Below are 21,441 nucleotides of genomic sequence, written 5' to 3'. Positions count from 1 at the left end.
ACAAGCAGGAATCCACCAAAGCTTCCCTAGGTGAAGAAGGCATGAGATGAAGTAGAATTTAATTCGTCATTATAAGGAGTAATAGGCTGAATTGCAAATAGGTAGCCTAATTCTAATGCATGATATGACTATGCATCATTACATTATTATATTTATGTAGCCTACACATTAATATTATTTTACACTGTAATCCTTTTGTTTTTAATATTTGGCATGTTTGTGTGATGCGCATCCCTGTGTGTAATAAGCAAAGTCAACGTGCACTGTGGACCCGCCCAGAGGCGCATTTTTTACCAACGCGCTCTTTAAATAACAAAAAATTTTTTGCACCATTGACTTTAGACTTTAGACCAGGTTTGAGTTGGTCTATGGCGCAATCTATTGTCAGCTCATTAAAATAGTAATGCGCCTGAACACACCTCTTTTTTAGACCAGCTCGCCCATGGGCGCACAAATGGGCGCAAATGCATTTGCTAATTAAATGATGTGGCACTGGACGGGAAAATGCGAACGGCGCCGGACTGAAACTAGCAAACACACTTGCGCTGCGCCTTGCGACGCATTGCGCCGGTCGCGTGATACGGCCCATTGACTACATTTGAAAATGTTGGTCCGTTAATCTGTTAAATAAGTCGAGAACCGAAAGTATGATATATTTTTGTGTTTTTCTGTGTCCTTTGTTGAAGTAACACACACCAGAATGTCAATCTAATCCAGTGATTATTTTCATATCAATGTATTGTATACTGTATATACATTTAAATTAATGATGACTAAAAAATTAAACATTTGCTATCAAACTTTTTTTTTTTTTTTACTTTTTTTTTTTAAAGTAATTTATTTTTAGTGAATTGAATTCAGATTGAATCAGACATACTCCCTTAGGACATTTTGGTTTGTTAAATGAGTTTCAAGAACCACATTTATAATAAATTTTGGTGTTTTTGTGTCCTTTTTTTGAAGTAACACTCTTAAGAAGTTCTATTTTTTTTTATGTGGAAAAAATGTAAGTTTGAAATGACATGAGATTAGTAAACAATAGTTATTACTTTTTTAATTTATGTTGAATTTTTCCTTGAAATTACACTCATGCAAGTCCACATATTCTTACACAGAGATTTAATTTGTTTTGTTAATATTTCTTGATTATATTCTGATCATTATTTGTGATTAATTGTGTTTTGAGTACATTTGCTCCCTTTCCACTGCATCATTCATTATCATTCTTTGTGGGTAACATACACTCCAATTTAGAATTATGGTTCTATTTTTAACCTGCTTTATGAACATTATGAAGTTATGCACATTTTCATCACACAGTGCCTTTTTTCATCCACATAAATACAACAGAAAAATGAGAACAGGCTGGATCTAGATCTCACTCATCTGATAAATGCTATGTATAAATTATTTATGGATCTATGGGCATAGTTCTGAGACAATGAATATTAATTCAATTGCGAGGTGACAGAAACCATCAGCCTCCTCCCTTCAGAAGCTGCGCCCAGAGCCTGTACTGTAGCTGGCAGACAGAAGAAGCCAACCCCATACCACACTCCTATATTCTTTCAAGAAGTATGGTACTAGGGAGAAACTTCACTTTTAATACACAAAAGATAAGACACAGATAAAATCATGAAACAAAAACAAATGGACACAGGAAGATAGGCAGACAGATAGATTGAGGATGCAAATTGGAACATTTAAAAAGTGTGAAGAAACTAAATGGAGAAAAACGTTCAGAAATGGCCTTTAGATGTTTAGACGTGTGGGAAGAAGAACAGGGACATAGCTGCAGAACCCAGACAGGAAAGGAGCAGATTGACAGGCAGTCATACTACTCTACTGGACTGGACCATACAACAGGCTGGTGCGAAATGTACAGAGAGAGGGAAAGAGAGAAAGAGAAAGAGAGGAGCGGGCGGTTAGAAAACCCCAAAGCTTCCAAAAGCACTTGCCTCTCAGCTCTGCATAAAGTGATTATAATGAAGATGCTCTACTTTTACAAATTCATCAGAATACAAAGTGTCAGAAAACAGATTACTGGCATAGTTTTGGTATAAATTAATCATACAGCCCTGGCACAGCAGGTACTTAATTAGGTTACACATGTAGAGAGGAAGCACCAGTGTTAGGGAAGCTTACAAAATAGTTTGTCAGTATACACGCTACTTGTATAATAAAGTAACTAAACTACAGTCAGTTTTTTTTAAATAGTTAATGTACAGTACCATTCAAATCTTTAGGGTCCGTTTGATTTTTCTAAAGATGATATTACTTTTATTCAGCCAAGGATGATCCATTATAATTGTGCAGATCTGTAAAGTATTTCAAATAAATGATGTTCTTTTGTATTTTCTTTTTTATCAAATAATCCTGAAGGAAAGAGTTTTAACATCATAATCGTCACCTGAGCATCAAATCAGCATATTACAGTGACTTCAGAAAAATTTGGTGAAACTGAAGACCTTACATTTTACATTACATCTTAAAATACATTAGAATAGGGAAAAAAAATGCAACAAATTATTATTTATTAAATAAATTGTATTTCACTGTATTCTTTTTTTATTTTTTTTTATAATAATAATAATGCAACCTTGGAGAGCATTATACACTTCTTTCAAAAAACAAACAACAACAACAACAACAAAAAAACACTTTGAACTATAGTGTATGTACGCAAAAAGTAAAAAAAAAAATATACTGATCAACAGCAGCAAGTGATTCAATATTCATTTTGTCAGATGATGTTTTCTAGAAAAACTGTTTAGCACTGGAAAGCCTGCATTTATTTGAAAGCAGCTATTTTTTAGGTCAGTAGTGTCACTACGATTTTACACTTTTAGTTCTACCACAACTTTATCAGGTACTACAAGATACCAAGGGGACCTTCAAGGTGCCACTCTGAGGAACATATAGCTAAAACTGCTGTAACTATCTTAAAACATTGAACCGAGGGCATCTATTATAGGGCTAAAAGATCTCTAGGGCTAAAGTATTCAGGGTCAAATACTGAAGCAGGCTTGAGAGGGCAGATGTCTTTGGAAGCAGTGTAAGGCTGAGAGGCAGGAGTGGAAAATGAATGTTGCTCTACTGTTAAATACATTGCACTCCTGACTGGTTAGTAAGAGAGGGTTAAAATCATCTGGGACAGAGTCATCCGTCAGAGCTAAGGACCAGGATTTCTCCGAAGCCAGAGACAGAGCCTCCATCTCGGCTAGAGGAATCTAAAGAAGAAGAGACGAGCCAAGAGTGAGATGGGCAAACAGCACATGCATAGTTAGAAGACACGCACAGACTATCACACAGATTAATGCAAGTAAATTAATACAGCTAAATATGGTGAAGTCAGTTCATTTTTAACAGTTCAGTGCGTAGAAACCAGAGTTGTGCTCCATTCAAATTTGGATTGAGAAAGTTATTTAAAAATTCCAGTAATTCCAATGTAATGAAGAAGAGTTCAAATTCAAAGAAATTCATTTAACTGCAATTTTTAGGAAAGAACGGTTTGTCAAGACAAACTTTTAGTGCTGGCTTGACAAAGCTTTGTTTAAAGTTTTGCAGGTTTATAGACTAGATAAATAGACACACAGACAGATAAATATTCAATCTAGGTTGAATTTCTTTGAAATCAAATACTATAATTCTTCCTATTTATATTCCAATTTAACTTCCAATTCAAATTAACACTCATGAACTCATGAAAACTCATGAAAAGAGTTACTGACATTAAAGTCAGATCAAAAACAAAAGGTCAAACTCAGTTACCATCAAAGAGAAATAATGTGCAGTTTCTTTCATAAATCCTCAAACGTCAGCAGGCAAAATCCTGCATGCTGCATTGTCTAATTGAGTTTGAGCTGGAACAACTTTTTGCAAAGTCGTCAAAATAAGAGCACCAGCTATTTCCATAAAGACATTACAGATTCTCCAATTACATAAAAAAGAGAAGCTTTTAGAAGACTCCATTTTGCAATGCTAATGCAATTTAATGAAATATTTCAATGTGAAACAGACCAAAGGCGATTTCCTTGCATAATTCAACAGCAGTCCAGCTCTTTATCGATCCACACATTACATCTTTGACTCCAGCCTGACGAGTCCATCACTTTTTCGGGTATTAATGATCTTTGGAACGAGGCACAAAGTTCACACAATTTTGCTAAACTTTGTCACTCTTATGGGATCCGGAAATAAGTATACTTCAACAAATGGATTTTACTGGAGCAGAACCAAGTCCTTGCCTTCTAAAGAGTGCTGGAAATCCCAGAGTGCAGAGGTGGTTTTGTAACTGACACAAAGAAGCTTCAGTGCTATTATGTAAGTTTAAGTGGTCCAGAGCAAGAAAAGGAGGGAGAGAAGAAGGGAAAGAGACAGACAGAGGAGTGTAGTACAAGGCAAAGCTGGGTAAACGGGGATGCCATTGACCTGTTTCTCAGTGAAGTGCTTGCTGGGAAGTGGGGGCAGAGCGTAGTAGTGGCAGATGGAGCCAGATAGGTTGTCCATGAGGCTGAGCTCTCCTTCCAATGAGCCCTGGATCACCAGGGAAACTGAGTCAAACATAGGCCTCCGCTAAAAGCCCCAGCATGTGACAGACAGGATGAATGAGGAAGAGAGAGAAAGAGAACAGACAGAGACAGAGGCAGAGGAGATGACCAGGGGTGACATGAATGAGATTACACAGAGAAAAAAACAGAGGAGAAATGAAGGAAGGAGAGAAGTTTGTAGACTATTACACGAGCAGCCAGAAAAGAGATTTACGGAAGGATAAACATGCTACTCAGACAGTTCGCCAAAAAAAATTAAGATGTCGTCATTGAGTCACCCACGTTAATAACATGGAACACAAAAGTTGAATTTTTTTACCATGGACTTCTGTTCCTCAGAATAAAGAGATACAAGTTTGCAACAACATGACGGTGATTAAGTGATGACAGTGAACTGATAATTTTAAACCAGTTTAGCTAAGATGCATTTCTTAGTTAAATCAGTAGTACAATGCATTATGTGCTAATCAGATGCAGTATTGGGCTCTGAACTTACAAATATGCATCGCTCTCAGGTAAAACGTTTGATTCTACCACTGACATCCACAAGGGGGAACTAGAGCTCTATGAACATTTGTCCTGATGACGAGCAAAACATCCACACTTCAGAAGAGAGCTGAAGGGATAATGTCATTGTTAACTTAAAAAAAATAGTTGGTGTTCTTGAAATAACCAGCCTACATAAAAAAAGAGGTCTGTATCACTACTTTCTCATGGCATCAGTCTGACCTCCGACCACTAAATTTATGAGGAGCAAACAACAGTCACATCTCCATTTGACAATAACAGAAACTAATGGACTCCCCCACTTTAAAAATAACAATCCCGTGTTTTAAAACATGCCTTTTTAGTAAACCTAAATGCATGTTAGTAATGATCTGAAAGCCCTGGCAAATACTCAGTCTGCATTGAGTTAATCTTTTTAACTAATAAACAGTTAACTGTTAGTTGGACACACTGGTGATAAAAAATACTACATATCAAGCAAAATTAAGATATTCATATCATATATCATGTTTTTAAAAGAATGTTCAGAGTTACAAGTTCAAGGGTTCAGCCAAAAATGTGAATTTTGACAATTTAATCACCCTCATGTCAATAAGATATTCTGAATAATATTGGTGGCAACAACTATTGTTGGGAATATTTTACTGTTAACTACTTGCTTAATTGTGCATATTACAGTACATCCATATTGGCTGTTTATTATTGCCTTATTCTGCATGACCATATTTTAAATCCCTAAACCCTACCCCAATAACTAACTACTATGACAACTACCTTACTTAAGATCAATAAGCAGCAAATAAGACATTTCTTGAGAAGGATATTCTTAGTTAATAGTGAAGTTTTTCTTTTTTTCACAGAAGGACAAGTCATACAGGTGTAAAAACAACATACAAGATGAGTAAATAATGACATTTTGAAATTAAATTTTCATTTTTTGATTCACTATCCTTTTGAGGTGTTGTCACAAAAAATAACTTTCTTTAAAGAAAAACCATGTTTACAATTATGCACTTGAACAGAAGTCAATGGGGCACTGCGTTCCTCTGAAATACATTTTTAAGCACACGATGTTATGAATAGGACTACAAGGCTTAAACATTATACGTGTTTACATGACTAGAGTAACAAAATTGTTTACCATCTTCTTCTATGCAGAGTTCCTCTCATGACCATATAAAGCCAGTAAACCCTGAAATTTTCTGATGATACGTGCAATAATACCAAAAAGGGATTTTTCACATAGAGACAAATCCACAGGAATTAGATTGGTAATGCAGAACCAAAATCTCAGTAGTCCCACTGCTAAAAAACAACAACTTGCATATCAAATAATGCACATTTTGTATAGACAAATTAATATATGAATGTACTAATACAAACAAGTCTCTGGATTTTTTTGTTGTTGTTTTTTTGGCCTTTATATGCTCTGGAAGGTCTTGCTCCATCGACTTCCTCTGCAAGTGCACTGCTGTAAACAAGTCTTATGTTTGTTTTAAGGACAAAATTATTTTCAGTGGTAATGGAAAGCATACAGCAGATGCTTGCATCTAATTGAACCAGAAACATTATTTTAATGTGCATCAGTGACGTATGTGGGTATGTTGCAAATGGTATGATGTCTAGCAGTATATTGGATTTAGATAAAAGTGTGTTGCAGTGAAGATGTATTTTTGTAGGCCAACCCAGAACTAAGCATCACCCTGGTTCCCTTGACAAAAACCAGAAAGGATTTTCTCTGGCTTAAGGATTATTGCAGAAAATAAGCTCTGTGACCAAAAAAGGTTTATGATTCCTACGGTTCATCATTATAACCTTCACAAATAAACATAATTTTTATGAATTTTGAAACCTACATACAATTGCCAGAAGTAAAAAAATATATATATATATATATATAAGCTATAAACAATCTACATCATGGTCATACCATCACTGATCTTCTGACAACTCATTCACTCTTCATTTAGTAATAATAATAATATTAAAAGTTTATGTAAGAATAGTTTGCAAAAGTGTGATTATAAACAATTATAAACATGTGATTATAAACAAAGCTGTGAATTCCTGAGTGATGAGTTTACTTGTTCAGTGTGATGACGTTTGTTCCACATTTAGCCACTTGTTAGCAACTACCTTTTCCAAGTTTACAGGGGGGTATTACTGATGTATTTTATGTCATAGAATACAACATGGCAAAGTGTTGAGCCTGGAAAGGACACCACTGAAGGAACACACCACTGACCTCACATCCACTCACCTCTAATGGCGGATGAGGAGGATCAGGATCTGTCTTTATGTGGTCTTCAGAGTCCCTGCGTATGTCTGCAGGTGGACTGTCTGTGGGGTAAAGAGGTCCCGACATGTCTCGAGAGTCTCTTGAGATCCATGGCGACCCTCCTGGTCCACCTACGTCACCATATCCGAGAGGTTGCATGTGTCCTCGGGGTATTCCTCCATCTCCTCCCACAGCCTCCAACAGCTCCATCTCAGCTTCTAGCTCAGCCTCCTCCTTAGCTTCTTTATTGCTTTCCTCCAGGTGCTTCATGAGCACAGCAATCACCACATTGACCAGCACAAACTGGGCCGTCAGTACAAAGGACACAAAATAAATAGGGGACACCACCGTGTTGTAGCAGATGCCCGTGTCTTGGGAGCAGTCTCTGAGCGTGTCCTGCAACGTGTATGCACAGAGAGTAAAAATGATAGGTGAACAGGTTGCTAACGACCGTAGTCAGAACAACAGCAATGCATTTAAAATTAAACCTTGTGCATCATTGAAATTCACCATGAATTTCACTGTCCCACCTTCATAATACCATTCCAGTTGTCCCCGGTGGATACACGGAACAGCAGGAGGAAAGCCATGCCAAAATTCTTGAATGTGGCATAACGGCCAAGACCTTCACAGGGGTGCAGCTCATCACATACTGGGACAGAAACAAAATGTCATGGTCTGAGGTACATGTTCTGGGCATGTGCTAATCGACATATTTCCAGTCCTGTGAAAAATTTAAATTTTAATTTACTCCACACACTTTCAGATATAAAGATTCCAAAATTGGGATCACAGCAACACAATTTTAGGTTCACCAGAGAAACTTACAGTGATCGGTTCTTAAAACAACCATTGTTTTCTTTGGGCAAATAAAATTTGAATATTTTTATGGAACATTTATCGACTATAAAGAAACGTTTATACAATGAAAAAAGGTTCAATGGATGTTAAAGGTTCTCTATAGGCCCACAGATATATATATATATATATATATATACACTCTAAAAAATGTTGGGTTGTTTCAACCCAACTTTGGGTCAAATATGGACTAACCCAACTTTTGGGTTAAAAATGTAATTACAAAATTTAACCCAACAGTAGGTTAGTCCATATTTGACCCAAAGTTGGGTTGAAACAACCCAGCATTTTTTAGTGTGTATATATATATATATATATATATATATATATATATATATATATATATATATATATATATATATATATATATATGTATATGTATATGTGTATATATATATATATATATATATATATATATATATATATATATATATATATACATTTTTTTTTTTTTTTTTTTGATTGAAGTGAGCATATAGATGTAAACATATTGCAAGCACTCTGAAACTTTCTCCATTTATGGATTATATTACATACTGTACTACAAAATAATTGACATTTAACTCTGAAAATGGCTTTTATTTTTTTTTCCAAACTCTTAAATCACAACAACATTCATTATGCAGCTCCTTTGATCTTGGCATGATGGTACCATGCATTTCAATGTATATACAAACTGCAAATTCTAAAATCAACATAAGCAAAACATATTGGAAGTCCAAGCCAGTTGATTAAGGTTATTCTATATAAGGTGAGACCTGATACTCAAGAAGAAATATGTACAAAATGTACATTCAAAGTTTCAAATTATATTAACTGTATTACCATATATTTATTGATGAAATAGCATTTGAATGTCCAAATATGTTGGAAGTGCGGCCGTCTAACAACATATGTATAAAGACCAACATAATCTATCTAAAAATAATCTCAATGATCGATATAGATCCTTATTTGAGAAGAAACAAAAAAAAAGTTTGCCTTGCAGACAGTCAATCTCAGTTCAGCCAGCAGACTATATATTGAACTTGGACAGCATTGTAAAGCTGGATATGAATTATGAAGTCTATATGTTTATCTCGAGTCGGCTGATTGGAAATGGAAATGACATCAACCCTGGTATTGTGCTGAGCTGCAATGAATCACTGCAGGCTGTATTCAGTAAACCAGTGCCAAATGTCCTGCCACGTATTTTAGAGAAACTCTCCTGCAGGTACCATATTTATGGTTTGCCCTTACAGACAAGGATGGAAAGCTTTCTGAAATATGTAAAAGTGATCTCACAGCAATTTAAAACAAATAAACAGTAATAAATCAAACCATTTAAAACATAATTATGAAGCATCAGAGGATTAGAAGGTTACGACATCAGTGGACTAATCAACATCATAAAGAGAATAAATAAATGAATGAAATTTGTTTTTTAGGACCCCTTAATAAATAGATTGTTGGATCCCGTAACATATAATATTGAAAGTGTTGCATTTACGTCTGGCCTATAATAGTGTATAAAGTAGTATATAAATTTTTCTTGTAATACTTATATTGAAAATATACTGTTGAAAATAATTGAAAGATTTTTATTTGGGACACTCAAAGTTATTTTGGCTTCTTAACTCTGGGTTTAGTTAAAGTTAACTTCATATTTTCAATATAGCATATTTCAAGTTTTTAGTTTTTGGACTCCAAGCAGTAGTGTCACGCTCTCCCTAGGGAATGTAAGTTATTTACATTTCAGTGTAAATAAAACCTAGATGGGAAGATCCTGAGGACTGCATAGCTGTGTGTGTGAGTGTGTGTAAGAAGGAGTGTTTGCGTCTGAGTGAATTAGACCATGAGAAAAAACGGTCCTTATTTATGTGTGTTTGTTATGCTTACTCAGGTCACCAAACAGCTCTACTCCCAGAGCAGCGAAGATGAAGAAGAGCAACATGAAGAGGAGACCCAGATTCCCCACCTGTAGAGAGAAAGAGAGAGAGAAAGAGAGAGAAAGCCAGGAGAGTATGTCATGGAGCGCAAAGGAAACTGACAGGGTAGACCTAGAAATACCTCCTGTGATGAGCCAATAAGAGAGAGTCGTGAAGTGAGAAGATGACAGCTGTGTTCCACCTGATTAGAGCTTGCCAGGTTTGTAAACTTAAAACTCAAACTATGCTGAAGCTGTGGCTTACTGTAGCAATAGTTAGGCAGGTGCTCCAGACATGTTCATAGAGAACAAATCTGGCATCTTGTTTTTGATCCAATTCCCTCTTTCTTCTCTTTCTCCCTCTTTCTCCTCATATACAAACCTGAAATCTATTCAGCCCTGGGTCAATATTGTTATGCAGGACATTTTCATGTCACGATCATGTCATATTATATTGGATACATTGTAATAATTGAATTTCAAAAATGGGTTATCACATTATCTTAAACATAGGTGTGAATTTTAAAAAATTTCACTACACTGATTTGAATGAATGTTGCCATGTTTGCCACATCACTTTAAGAGATTTTTTAAATTATAATTAAAAAAATGTTTTTAGTTTATTGAATTTATTAATTTTAATAATTAATAATTATAGTAATAAATATGTAATCCCCCCCCCCCCCCCAAGCAAAACATGTCTTGGGAATACTGTTTTATATCATTTAACATAATTCAGTGATGTTTTTTGTTGTAAATTGGTTTGCCTGACTTACAAAATATTACAGTGTGCTATATAAAATTATAGAAAGCAGTATGATATTATCAAAATGTTTTAAGATACACATTAAATTATATCAAATTAATTTCAATTATTTATTTTAAGCGTAGTACACCCTGATATCTAGAAACCCAGTAATATTCATGTGCTACTGCATAACAGAAAGAACCCACCTACACCCGGCTGGATTAGGAGAAGAATCATGCAAAACAATCATGCAGAGTGATCACAGACGACTGGATCAGATATGATTTTGAGGAAAACGGAAAGGAATAAAAAGAATCAGATTAGATGTGCTGACAAATCCGATTGCGCTGACATTTCTTTTTGCAAGTCTGGCTATTTTCCCACCCTAATCTCTCTTAAGTGCACTCTTCACTGGCTGGATTCACAGTGATTCAAGACACGGGGATCAAGCTGACACAATCTGGCAGGATATCTCAGAACACTGTTACGGATCACCTCTCACAAATTGTGGGAGAGTAGATCAATAGCCCAGAACCAAAAAAGCAACTTTAATACAAAAGATCAAACTGTTTGAAAGTCAAAGCGCCAGAGTGAAATTACTTCAGGAGGTGATGCTGAGATCAGGTGATGGCTAAACATGATCTAATCCAATTAGTGACAATTAGTTAAAGTAGAATTACATGTCTGATTATCTAAGTGCATATCTGAGGAGTGCTAAAGGAGAGACTGGAATTAATAGTGAGTCCTGTGGTGCGGTATATTTCCAATTCAAAAACTCTGCAGGTGGCGGTGGAGCCTGATGCTATCAAAGAATGCGCATGCTGGAGATTTTCTTCTCTGGCTTCTGTAATTTCTGCTATTTTCCAAGCAGCCCATCAGAGCTGATCTGCACTGTTTTGGCCTCTTCATGGCAGACTGACTATGTAAATGAGGCCTTTAGAGAGCAGAGGGGCTCCAGAGGAACGGTGAACGGGTCCCGGGATACATTCTTTCACCGCGCTGTATACACTGGATGAGTGGAGAGCAGAACTTTGTGAAGGAGACAGACAAAATTTTGGTGCGGTACCTGAGGCAGGGCCTGGATCACAGTGTCTAACAGAGCCCGCATTCCCACTGCCATCTTGAGCAGCTTCAGCACTGAAAGAAGAGAGAGACCGCTTACTGTATATACTGTACTCATATACATGAAAAGACCATTTCAAATACACTTTTTGTTTACCAGTGCACTTACTGGGATAAAAAACAGTTGTAGATTTATTTGAAATAGAAATCTTGTGTAACATACATATTACTTCATCAATTTAATTTGCTTAAAGTCCCAAAAAAATGGTGACCCCAGTTAATTTAATGTATTACAAAAATGAGTTTTAATAGAAAAGACAGCAAAAAATACGCACACAGTGGAGTTTCTTTAAATGTGGCCAGTGGAAACTAACTCTCATGTAATTTTCACAGTGGTCAGATCACAAAGCATGCTATTATTGGGGTCGTGCACTACACACACGGAGCTTTAATGATGTTGATGACAAGGCCATTCAGCCACGTAAGAGATGCTGCTTTGGAGGTTTGGTTAATTGCAATCATAGCTATAAGTGGATGATGCCTGTGAATTTCATTACAGGAATGTCTGAATGAGTCCAGGAAGAAATAGGCTGTGTATGCGTACACACACACACACACACACAACCTGATGAGAACACAAGACATTTGAGCAGGTGTGTTTGCTTGGCCATCTCTGTTGAGGGAATAATCAATAAAGACTCACCCAGCAGCTCTTTCATTAGAGGAAGAATAATAGTTCCAAATAGACAAGCACCCTAGCTTCCCACACTGTGTGTGTTGTGAGCGTATAAGCTTGTGAGTGTGTGTGTAAGAAATAAGTAGAGTGGCTATGTGAACTGAATTTTTTCATTACAGCCATCTGGACTCTTTCTACACAGACTACGGCTTCTGCTGAGCAGTCTGTGAAACAACAGAGATCCCAAGGGTGACATACACAACCGGGTCTGATCTACTGAGGCTAAAAGGCAGAGAGCTGAGTAGTGTAAACTTTTGCAGGGAAGAAAAATGGAAAAATGGTGGTATGGAAGATACGGAAGAGGGCAGAGAATACAAACCACGAGCAATCCGCAGCACCCTCATGATGCGAATTATGGTGGGGTTGATGGGAAGGGAAGCATTGACCTCGATTTCTTCCAGTGTTATGCCCATGATAGACAACAGAACAATGGCAAGATCCAACTGGTTCCACCTGCGTGAAGACACTCATTACATTAGTTTTAAATAGCAATTACAAATTAATTATGAATAGTAAATAAAACAGAGTAATGCTGCCTTCAAGTCATGTCAGAATGATCATATTTATAAGATGTGCTCACATGAATTTTATATTAATTTGGGATGAAAAAAATACTGGATTAAAATAAATGAATTACATAAAATTATCCATTTTTTATTTAAGAAAAATTCTTACAATTTACTGTATTTCAATAATATTTATTTAATATAAATTAAATGACATTAAATTATTAAATTAAGTTTTATAAAAAAAAATAGTTTTATATTGATGTGAGAATTTATTTTGTATACTGTTGATGAACACATTTAGCTGGTTTATTAAGCAAAATTACATTATCCATAATTCTCCACTGTCAAGTGCATCCTTTCTTTGTTGTAACTGCTTTCCTTGCCACAAAAGAAGGAAATTTCAGTTTCTTTCTTTTTTTTTTTTTAAGAGAGAATGACTTCCCAATGTGCTATTTTTTTTAATCACTTCAATATCACAGTAGGATTCCCTCAATCTTACAACTTCAAAAGGCCTTGATGGTGGCATATCCTTAAAATTACACCAGGCAAAGTGTGCAACACGATTTCAAAAATGGAAAGCGATGAGAATTTAAAACTTCATTTTGTGCAAACAACCCTTATTGGAACCTGGATGTTACTTCTCTTTTCCAGTAGACTTCTCAACATGTTCATTGTCTAAATATGGCTTGAAACTTTGCGGCTAACTTTAAATAACTCCCTCTGAGGGACAAATATAACACTGTCATGGGTGAGCCTGTTTTAGGACACCTCAATTTTCTGGGGCCTGCAGCCACGAGAGGTGTTTCATTAGATATGTGGGGAAATTTAAGTCAAATGATTAACACAAAGCATTTCAACATTTTTTCCACTAGTTTTGCTCACTAAAGGGGCTCAGTGATCAAAGCGTACTCCCAATCCTCCATCCCTGCAGACTTGGAGAGTGTTGCATGAAAGAGCTGATCAAAGTAACAGAAAGCCATTTCCAATGTTGTAAATCAATAAAACTCTTAAACCTTCACCTCCTGAACAGCATGTTCTGAAATGTCTAACATTAGTTTGAACTCATGGCAGGGTCTATGTTGAGAGATTTGTTTTAAAATCATATCAATTATGTTGTGCCAAAGTTCTCATTAGTATGCAAATAGCTGCTTTACATTTCCACATGGATTATGGATCTGGGAATACATTGACATGATATGCTCTTTTTTACGCTACTGAAAGAAAAATCTGATTACATGAGAACTTCTAATGGCCTATCAACTTCAGTAAATGACCTAATCCCCATATTGACTGGTAATTCAAAACGAATTAAAAGTGTAATGGATAATTCAGACTCTATACAGAAAATATGTGTCGCCTATAAATATGCTATGTTTATTAAAATGGTAGAATAAAGTATTTATCACTTCTTTGTTAATAATTTAAGAGGAATAAATGCCTTTTAGGATGCTTTCTCATTGTTTAAGCCCCATGCAGTCTGATTTTGGATACTCAAGAGGGGTTTCTTTTACCAAAACCACAAGTGATATAAATTCGGATCTGGCTTTTCACCACAGACGCCAATGCATTCAGCCCTTGGTGTGTTTCTGACAGTCTGAGGCAAACCAAGGAATCTCAAAGCTGTGATATCATTTCAAAGGATGTGGCTTCAGGAATACTAACAAACCCTATTGCGTTAAAAAAAAATAGTGATCCACTGATAGGGATGTTGGACCTCCATAGAAATGGATTTACTGTAAATTTGATTTGGTTTGGATCAGCTACCTCAAATGTAACTTTTGAGATTTTCAAATCTTCTACCTGTCCTTGAAGAAGCGGCGAAATCCAAATGCAACAAGCTTGAAGACGGATTCTAGGACAAATATGATTGTAAAAATGTAGTTACAGATCTTCAAAGCCTCATCCAGAACCTGTTAAAACAGGAAAGAGAAGATAATGCAATAGTGAAAGTACAGAAGCAACAAATCTTAAAACAGGAATGTACCCTCTCTTTCAAAAAAAAATAAACAACAGGACAAATGATGGCTGAATGAGTGATTCCATTATCAATAAGCAGAAAAGATGATGAGTTATCAAAGGTGGCCAGATTAGCCTAAAAGAAACACCAATAATTAGCTGGCATCTTCAGGGTCTGATAGTCATTGGACATTTCCAGGAGTCTGGCCTCTACCCTGTCCACCACATAGTAATTAATGTCAGGCTAAGTGTGCACGATGCACCAGAAAATCAATTGATTCTGTTCACGGAATGAGTGTGTAAGCGGTCAAAGCCTAACAATCCCCTTTGCTCCACTTCCTCCAAGATTCTGCTGGACAGCGGGGCTCTAATTAAAACAGACTACTATTTATAGCCACAGGTGAGGTTGCAGACCTTCATTAATGATGGGTGAAAACCCTGGGAAGCATCGCTACAGAGTTGTCTAATAGGAACAGTAAACACCAGTTTTGATTTAAGGATAGATACCTACCAACCATCTAAAAAAATTACATATATATAACATTAAAATTATACATAATATTATAAAACATTTTAAAATCCAATGTAATGTCTAGTTTTATAAATTAAATAATTAAAACTTCTTTAAAATATAATACAATATAATTCTAATACAATAAAAAATACACCAAACAAATGAATAAATAATTTCAAAAAGGTTTTCTATTTTTCTAACTTCCTACCTTTTGAAAGAACCACAAAACCATCCATTTTAATTTATAGTGGTCTTTTACCCTCAAAACTGACCTTTGTCATAAAGGAATGAATAAAAAGCACTTTAGAAGATAACACCACCCAACCCAAATGATTTAAAGAAATCCAATCCAAACTCCCAGAGCATATCTGCTAACTCGTGTTATTGTTTTAGTCGTCTATTGAATATTCATGAATTGTCTCTGTAGTATTATGAGGAAGGAAAAGACAGATGAGGGACTATGCATACATTACAGTGCATACATTACAGTGTGGTTTATTTTGGTAAGGCATTGCCCTCATTTGGCTTCTTTAGACACAATGCAGCACAATGAAAGGGCAAATAAGTATACTAATATAAAGATAAAGATTATATACTTACTGCTATGATATATCAAAATGCGGTACAGCAAAAAGACATAAACATCAGCTGCCTAATCAGCAAATATTATGCAGAGCCATAAAATGAGATAGCAGTGAGTTGAACTTAGAGTAACATTGTTTGCAGTTACATAACCGGCGAGTTCATTTCCTTAATGGAATATCAACAAGCGCATTCACTCTCACTACTGGCAAGAAGTACCTTAGGTTGATGGTAGTGCTCCATGGACATGGTGATAACATTGAGCCCGATGACAATTGTGATGAACAGGTCCAGATAGTGGCTGGTGCATATCTTGTGGATGAGAAGCCGTGTAGGTGAGTAATCGGAGTAATACGGTTTACTCTGGGCTTCTGAAGAACCATGGGAACAGGGAGGAATCATGAAATAACAAGACTAAAAACAAACATTGTCTTGTACACACTCATGCTCACACTGAGAAAAGAGGAGGGAAAGAAGCAGTGGAAAAGAGAAGAAAAGAGGTACAGTGGATCATACTAAATGTGTACAAGTTTATCCAGAAATGAAAATTTACTTACTCATCCTCATAATGTTTCAAACCTGTTTGACATTATTTCTTCTGTGGAATACAAAAGAAGAGATTCAAAAGGCTGTGCTGGCCGCTTTTTTGCGTGAATAACAATTGACAAAGTTTTTAGTTTCTAAAAATGGTGCAAATGCATCATAAACATGTCTTAAAATGGTCCACATGACTTGTGTCACATTTAAAGTTTTAGAAGTGTGAGGAAATAAAGCGAATCGGTGTTAATCACTGCAACTGAATCAAGTCCTGAGAACCTGATCAGTTAAATTTGCAAAACAATTATTCATTTGATGAACTGGATCATTCATAGTATTTATTTAATTGTAACTTCTCAGGGAGTAATAACAAATTCAGCTAGATTAACAATAAGCCAACATTATTCACTGCAACTGTATCATCAAGTCAGTGAGTTGAACTTGAAAACGGGATCAGTCCAATTTGTGAAAGACTCATTTAATTTAGTTTTACGATACAGATCATTAATTGACTTGACCCAAAATAATGATTCAAAAGCATGTCTTATTTACAAATCTAAACCTTTCAGTAACAACATACTTGCATCCTGTTTCTCACACAAAGCTACTATATGACTTGTAATATAGTTTCCAAAATTTGTATGGACCACTTTTATGATACTTTGGTAGTGGTGCTTTCGATGAGCTTGAAACAGCCTTCAAAATGTCTCTTTGAATAGCGCAGAAGAAAGTCATAGTGTTTTTGAGCTAAATGAGGCTGAGTAAGGGACAATTTTCATTTTTGTGTGAACTTTTCCTTTAACCGTGATTATGTTTTCTGTGGTCTGTCCCAAATATCAGATCAAAGGCAGAGGAGCCCAGAATGAGGGGCCTGGATGCCTGAGATCTGCTCACTCACAGACACCTCAACAAAAACAAATTGTCCTACTGTCATGGATTTTCTAATGGAGATTCCCTGAGACATAAAAGGAACTCCATTCCGTTTGGATGGATTTGTACATATGCTAGTTTTGGTGATCCATTTCTATTCTTTGTGATTTCTCTCTGTTGTTTGGAGAGGATGGAGAGGACAGGAGGGGTGGCAGAGCAGCGGGGGGCCGGGGGGCTTATCATCTCAGCGCACAGGCAGGGCTGTGAGCGGCAGCTGTGTTCCCTGTGGTCCTGTCAGCCCATTAGGCAGGCTTTTTCTGGCACCAGCCACTGGACCAAAGGAACAGGTGTTGCATTCAACCTTTTCTTTTATATATATATATAATGGTGCCACATCAGCAGAATTTGTTTAATCCCCACTGGATGGTGAATTTGAGTATGATTAATCTAGAAATTGTCCAAATTATTTGCTCATTAAAAGTGATGTGAGTAATGTTTTGGATGTAGAGATTCTATACGTAAGCCATTGTCTATGTTTGCGTGTTCTACACAGACTTGGTGTTTTTGCATTGGTGATGACTAGGTCACCGGTGTTATTTTAATTATATTTATATTCTACAATAGCATTTATGTGAATTAAGTTGTGAATGAACTTTCATTTTTGAATGTTCAGTTTTCATTATTATCTGTGTGAGTGAGACTTTGATTCATTCATTCAACTCAAGAGGGCTGATTTCTTCAAGTATAAAACAAGTATGTTGAAGCAAATTACTAGAATAATACCCTAGTACTTCCAAATAAAAAATAGTTGGAGTAGTACGCTAATATGCCATTGCAAATTCACCAGATGTTTATGAGTGGGAGTCATTGAATCACTGATCATTTTTTTGAAATATGGTTTTGAATGTAAGTTACTTGATATTCACTTCTTGTTTATTTAATGTATAAAGCAATATCATGTTTTTATGATACATTTTCTACAAGTGATATTTTTTAAATATGCATATGACACATATGGGGTCACTAGTGTGAGTTCTCAGGATGAGATACCAGTGAAACCGGTTCTGGGGTTAATTACCGAAGGAATCTTCTAGCCCATCTGGCTTTAATACTTCTAATAGAAACCATGCTCCTGGTGTTTTTAAATGTGCTGACTCAACATTACCTTTGCTTCATTATGTACAATTTATGAATCCTAAACGTCCAGACTTGGCTAAACTTTGGTTGCTATTTATTTATTTACCTTAGTTATTGTTATTTTTTTTATGACTCCTAGGATCTAGCAAAATCTGAGATGAGGTCAGTGTTCTGCTCTTTAACCCATGTGTTATAAATTAATTTATTTGGGCGGCAGACAAGAGTATCTAGGGGGCAGCAACCAATACCGTTCACTGGGACTGAAACTGTGTTAAATGCCCCAGTTTCAGAGGTGCTCAATTACGGGGGACAGTTGGGATGGGAACAGGTGTATGTTCACAGCCTGGTTTTACAGTAGACAGGTCAGCTCCCACAGGACATCCCCACTCATCTGCTTCCCTTCTACCCTCTGTATTGAGACGCTCTCCCTTTATGCACTTTCATTCAAAAAAGCTCTTAATGCTGGTGGGACAAAACTCAGTTTTGATTGGCTCACATTGCTGATTCCAATCATGCTAAGCACAATAATAATACTAATAAATCAGTGAAAGAGGGAAAGCGGTCTCCATAACCGGATGTTTATATCTAATAAGTACTGCACTGAGTTTAATGAAAGAGCTTCATATCAGATGGCATTTTGTGCCCCAACTAAAAAAATAAAGAAAGTTGGAGAAAGTGAAGGTTTTGGCATCAAATTAATGGAAAATGGATTGAACTTTTGTTTCCTATTGGCAGCGGTGCCTCTCTGATGTCATGCCATTGCAATGAGTCCAGCTAACGTCCACATCAGCCAAATCAGCTTAAACAGAATTTAAAGTGAGGGAAAATGGATCAAAACTATTTTTAACCTACGCAAGAAGAATGAAATAGCGGTGGAGAATGTGGGTCTTGGACCTCTCCATCTCCATCTCTATTTTTGTGGCACAAGCTAATGATACCATGACTATGATTTAATGAGACATTCTTTGCTTAGATGGCAATTTTAGCCCATTCCAATTCCATCTATGAATATATTTGAGAACAACGGCCAGATTATTGGGGGAAGCAATTGAAAGTTTTGGGCAGAATGATACCACATTTGAATATAGCCACAAAATGCCGGTCGCCCACCAGTCTTGGACACGCTAACTGTAAAACTCAATGCAATACCCATCAGTCCCAAAAAGAAGGGTGCAACAACAAATCTCTTGGCCTTCTGGTCCCACTGAGACTTCATGCTGGTCTTGATGCTTTCGACTTGATTCTGGTTTTGCCGCAGCTCACGTGCACTTGGAGGAAAAAGGCTCTTAAAAGAAACTTTAAAATGTGGAACTCTGGACCCCATAAAATCAAATAAAAAATCAAATAGATCCATCAGAAAAAACATGTAAGATGCTGAAATATATAAATATAAGATAAACATGAAATCCTACTTATAGCATTTATTTTTGGGTAAATGTCTAACTCAACTACCATCTTTTAGGAGGTCCAAAGTCCTTTCAGGAAACATTTTAACAGTGCACAAGAGAGAAGAGAAAAGATGTAGAAGGTATCGATCCAAGAAATTAACCATATAGCAGCTAGTACCTCAGAAGCTAAGTCAGTTGGGAAATACAGACAGACTCATCCATTATCTACATAATTTGTACTACAAACACCATAAAATATAGCAAAATGGTTCATGATTTTGAGGGCCTGAAGGTGGTCATTAATGATGTTCTAAAGGCTAACGTAGCCTTATAAAGTGATACTTGCAACTATACCACTGAGCAATGTGTTCGGGGAAAGATCTATCCATTATTCAGACTTCATGGGTCATGTGGGGTGAAAGTCATGAGCACTGGGGAATTGTGGGCAGTGGGAGGACTAGACTGTTATTTAAAGGAAGAGCCAGAGAAAAAATCTAAAGCCTGCATGGCAAAATGTCAGACAAAAATAGAAAGGGGAAAAAGCAGAGATGATAAAAACAGCCATCTGAAAGCAAAGGCAGCAAATTGCAGCTTCATTTGTTTTATGCTGTACGGTTTTTAATTGAGGCTGGTTTTACCTCCCTGAAGTGCATGGTCAATGAGTTGCTCCTAAAGTAATGAGTCGATGTCTGCTGGACATACTGCTGATTAGTTTGGCAGAGACCCTGCACTTGTTCCCTTTTTATTTGGCACAAAATGCCAGCACACACCGAATCAAAAACAACAGGAAATGACAGACTAAATGCCTGCTTAAAACGGGCAAAACAGTGAAAAATAACAAGGAAGAGTAGAATTTGAAGGCAAACAACATTTTTTTTAAGAAATCTTCAATAATGGGAGGCCAAGATAAAGACAACACTAAGACTGACAAACATATACTATAGGATAGATTAGGGTGAGAAACACACGGACACATAATATATCATGCTGGCAGACAAACCACACTTTCTTTCTGAGTCTGACTTGAGCAAAATGGGTCGTTTGAGATGGAGGCTGAATGGCAGAGGCTGGTGGATGGGCAACGGTGATGAAGTGCAGAGAGCCACAAGAGTGATGTCATTCTATATTACTCAACATGAGAGGTTAGTTAGAGTGCCTGACATATCTGACAATTCTAAAACAATGAATGTGTCACATCCGAGGTCATATGTTTGGTACGCGACAGTAAGTCAACCCTTGTTTATAAGAGCAAAAGGAAAAATAATCCAATCATTTCTCATCGTTGAACATCCAAATACAAACA

At 36.4% G+C, this 21,441-nt stretch overlaps 1 protein-coding gene across 1 annotated transcript in view; it reads right to left on the bottom strand.

The window, feature by feature from the left end:
- The window catches only part of cacna1g (calcium channel, voltage-dependent, T type, alpha 1G subunit), a 224,892-nt gene that overhangs the window by 10,696 nt on the left and 192,755 nt on the right, over window positions 1–21,441 (bottom strand). The window contains exons 26-34 of the mRNA XM_059532382.1: window positions 16,426–16,577; window positions 14,955–15,064; window positions 12,965–13,098; window positions 11,914–11,984; window positions 10,072–10,150; window positions 7,866–7,987; window positions 7,318–7,731; window positions 4,432–4,575; window positions 3,108–3,230 (exon numbers count right to left, since the gene is read on the bottom strand). Of these exons, the coding sequence (XP_059388365.1) occupies window positions 3,108–3,230; window positions 4,432–4,575; window positions 7,318–7,731; window positions 7,866–7,987; window positions 10,072–10,150; window positions 11,914–11,984; window positions 12,965–13,098; window positions 14,955–15,064; window positions 16,426–16,577 (1,349 nt within the window). The remainder of the gene's footprint in view (window positions 1–3,107; window positions 3,231–4,431; window positions 4,576–7,317; window positions 7,732–7,865; window positions 7,988–10,071; window positions 10,151–11,913; window positions 11,985–12,964; window positions 13,099–14,954; window positions 15,065–16,425; window positions 16,578–21,441) is intronic.

Source organism: Carassius carassius, chromosome 40 (assembly GCF_963082965.1).
Source record: "Carassius carassius chromosome 40, fCarCar2.1, whole genome shotgun sequence".
Classification (NCBI taxonomy): domain Eukaryota; kingdom Metazoa; phylum Chordata; class Actinopteri; order Cypriniformes; family Cyprinidae; genus Carassius; species Carassius carassius.
This window is presented reverse-complemented; position numbering and strand designations above follow the sequence as displayed.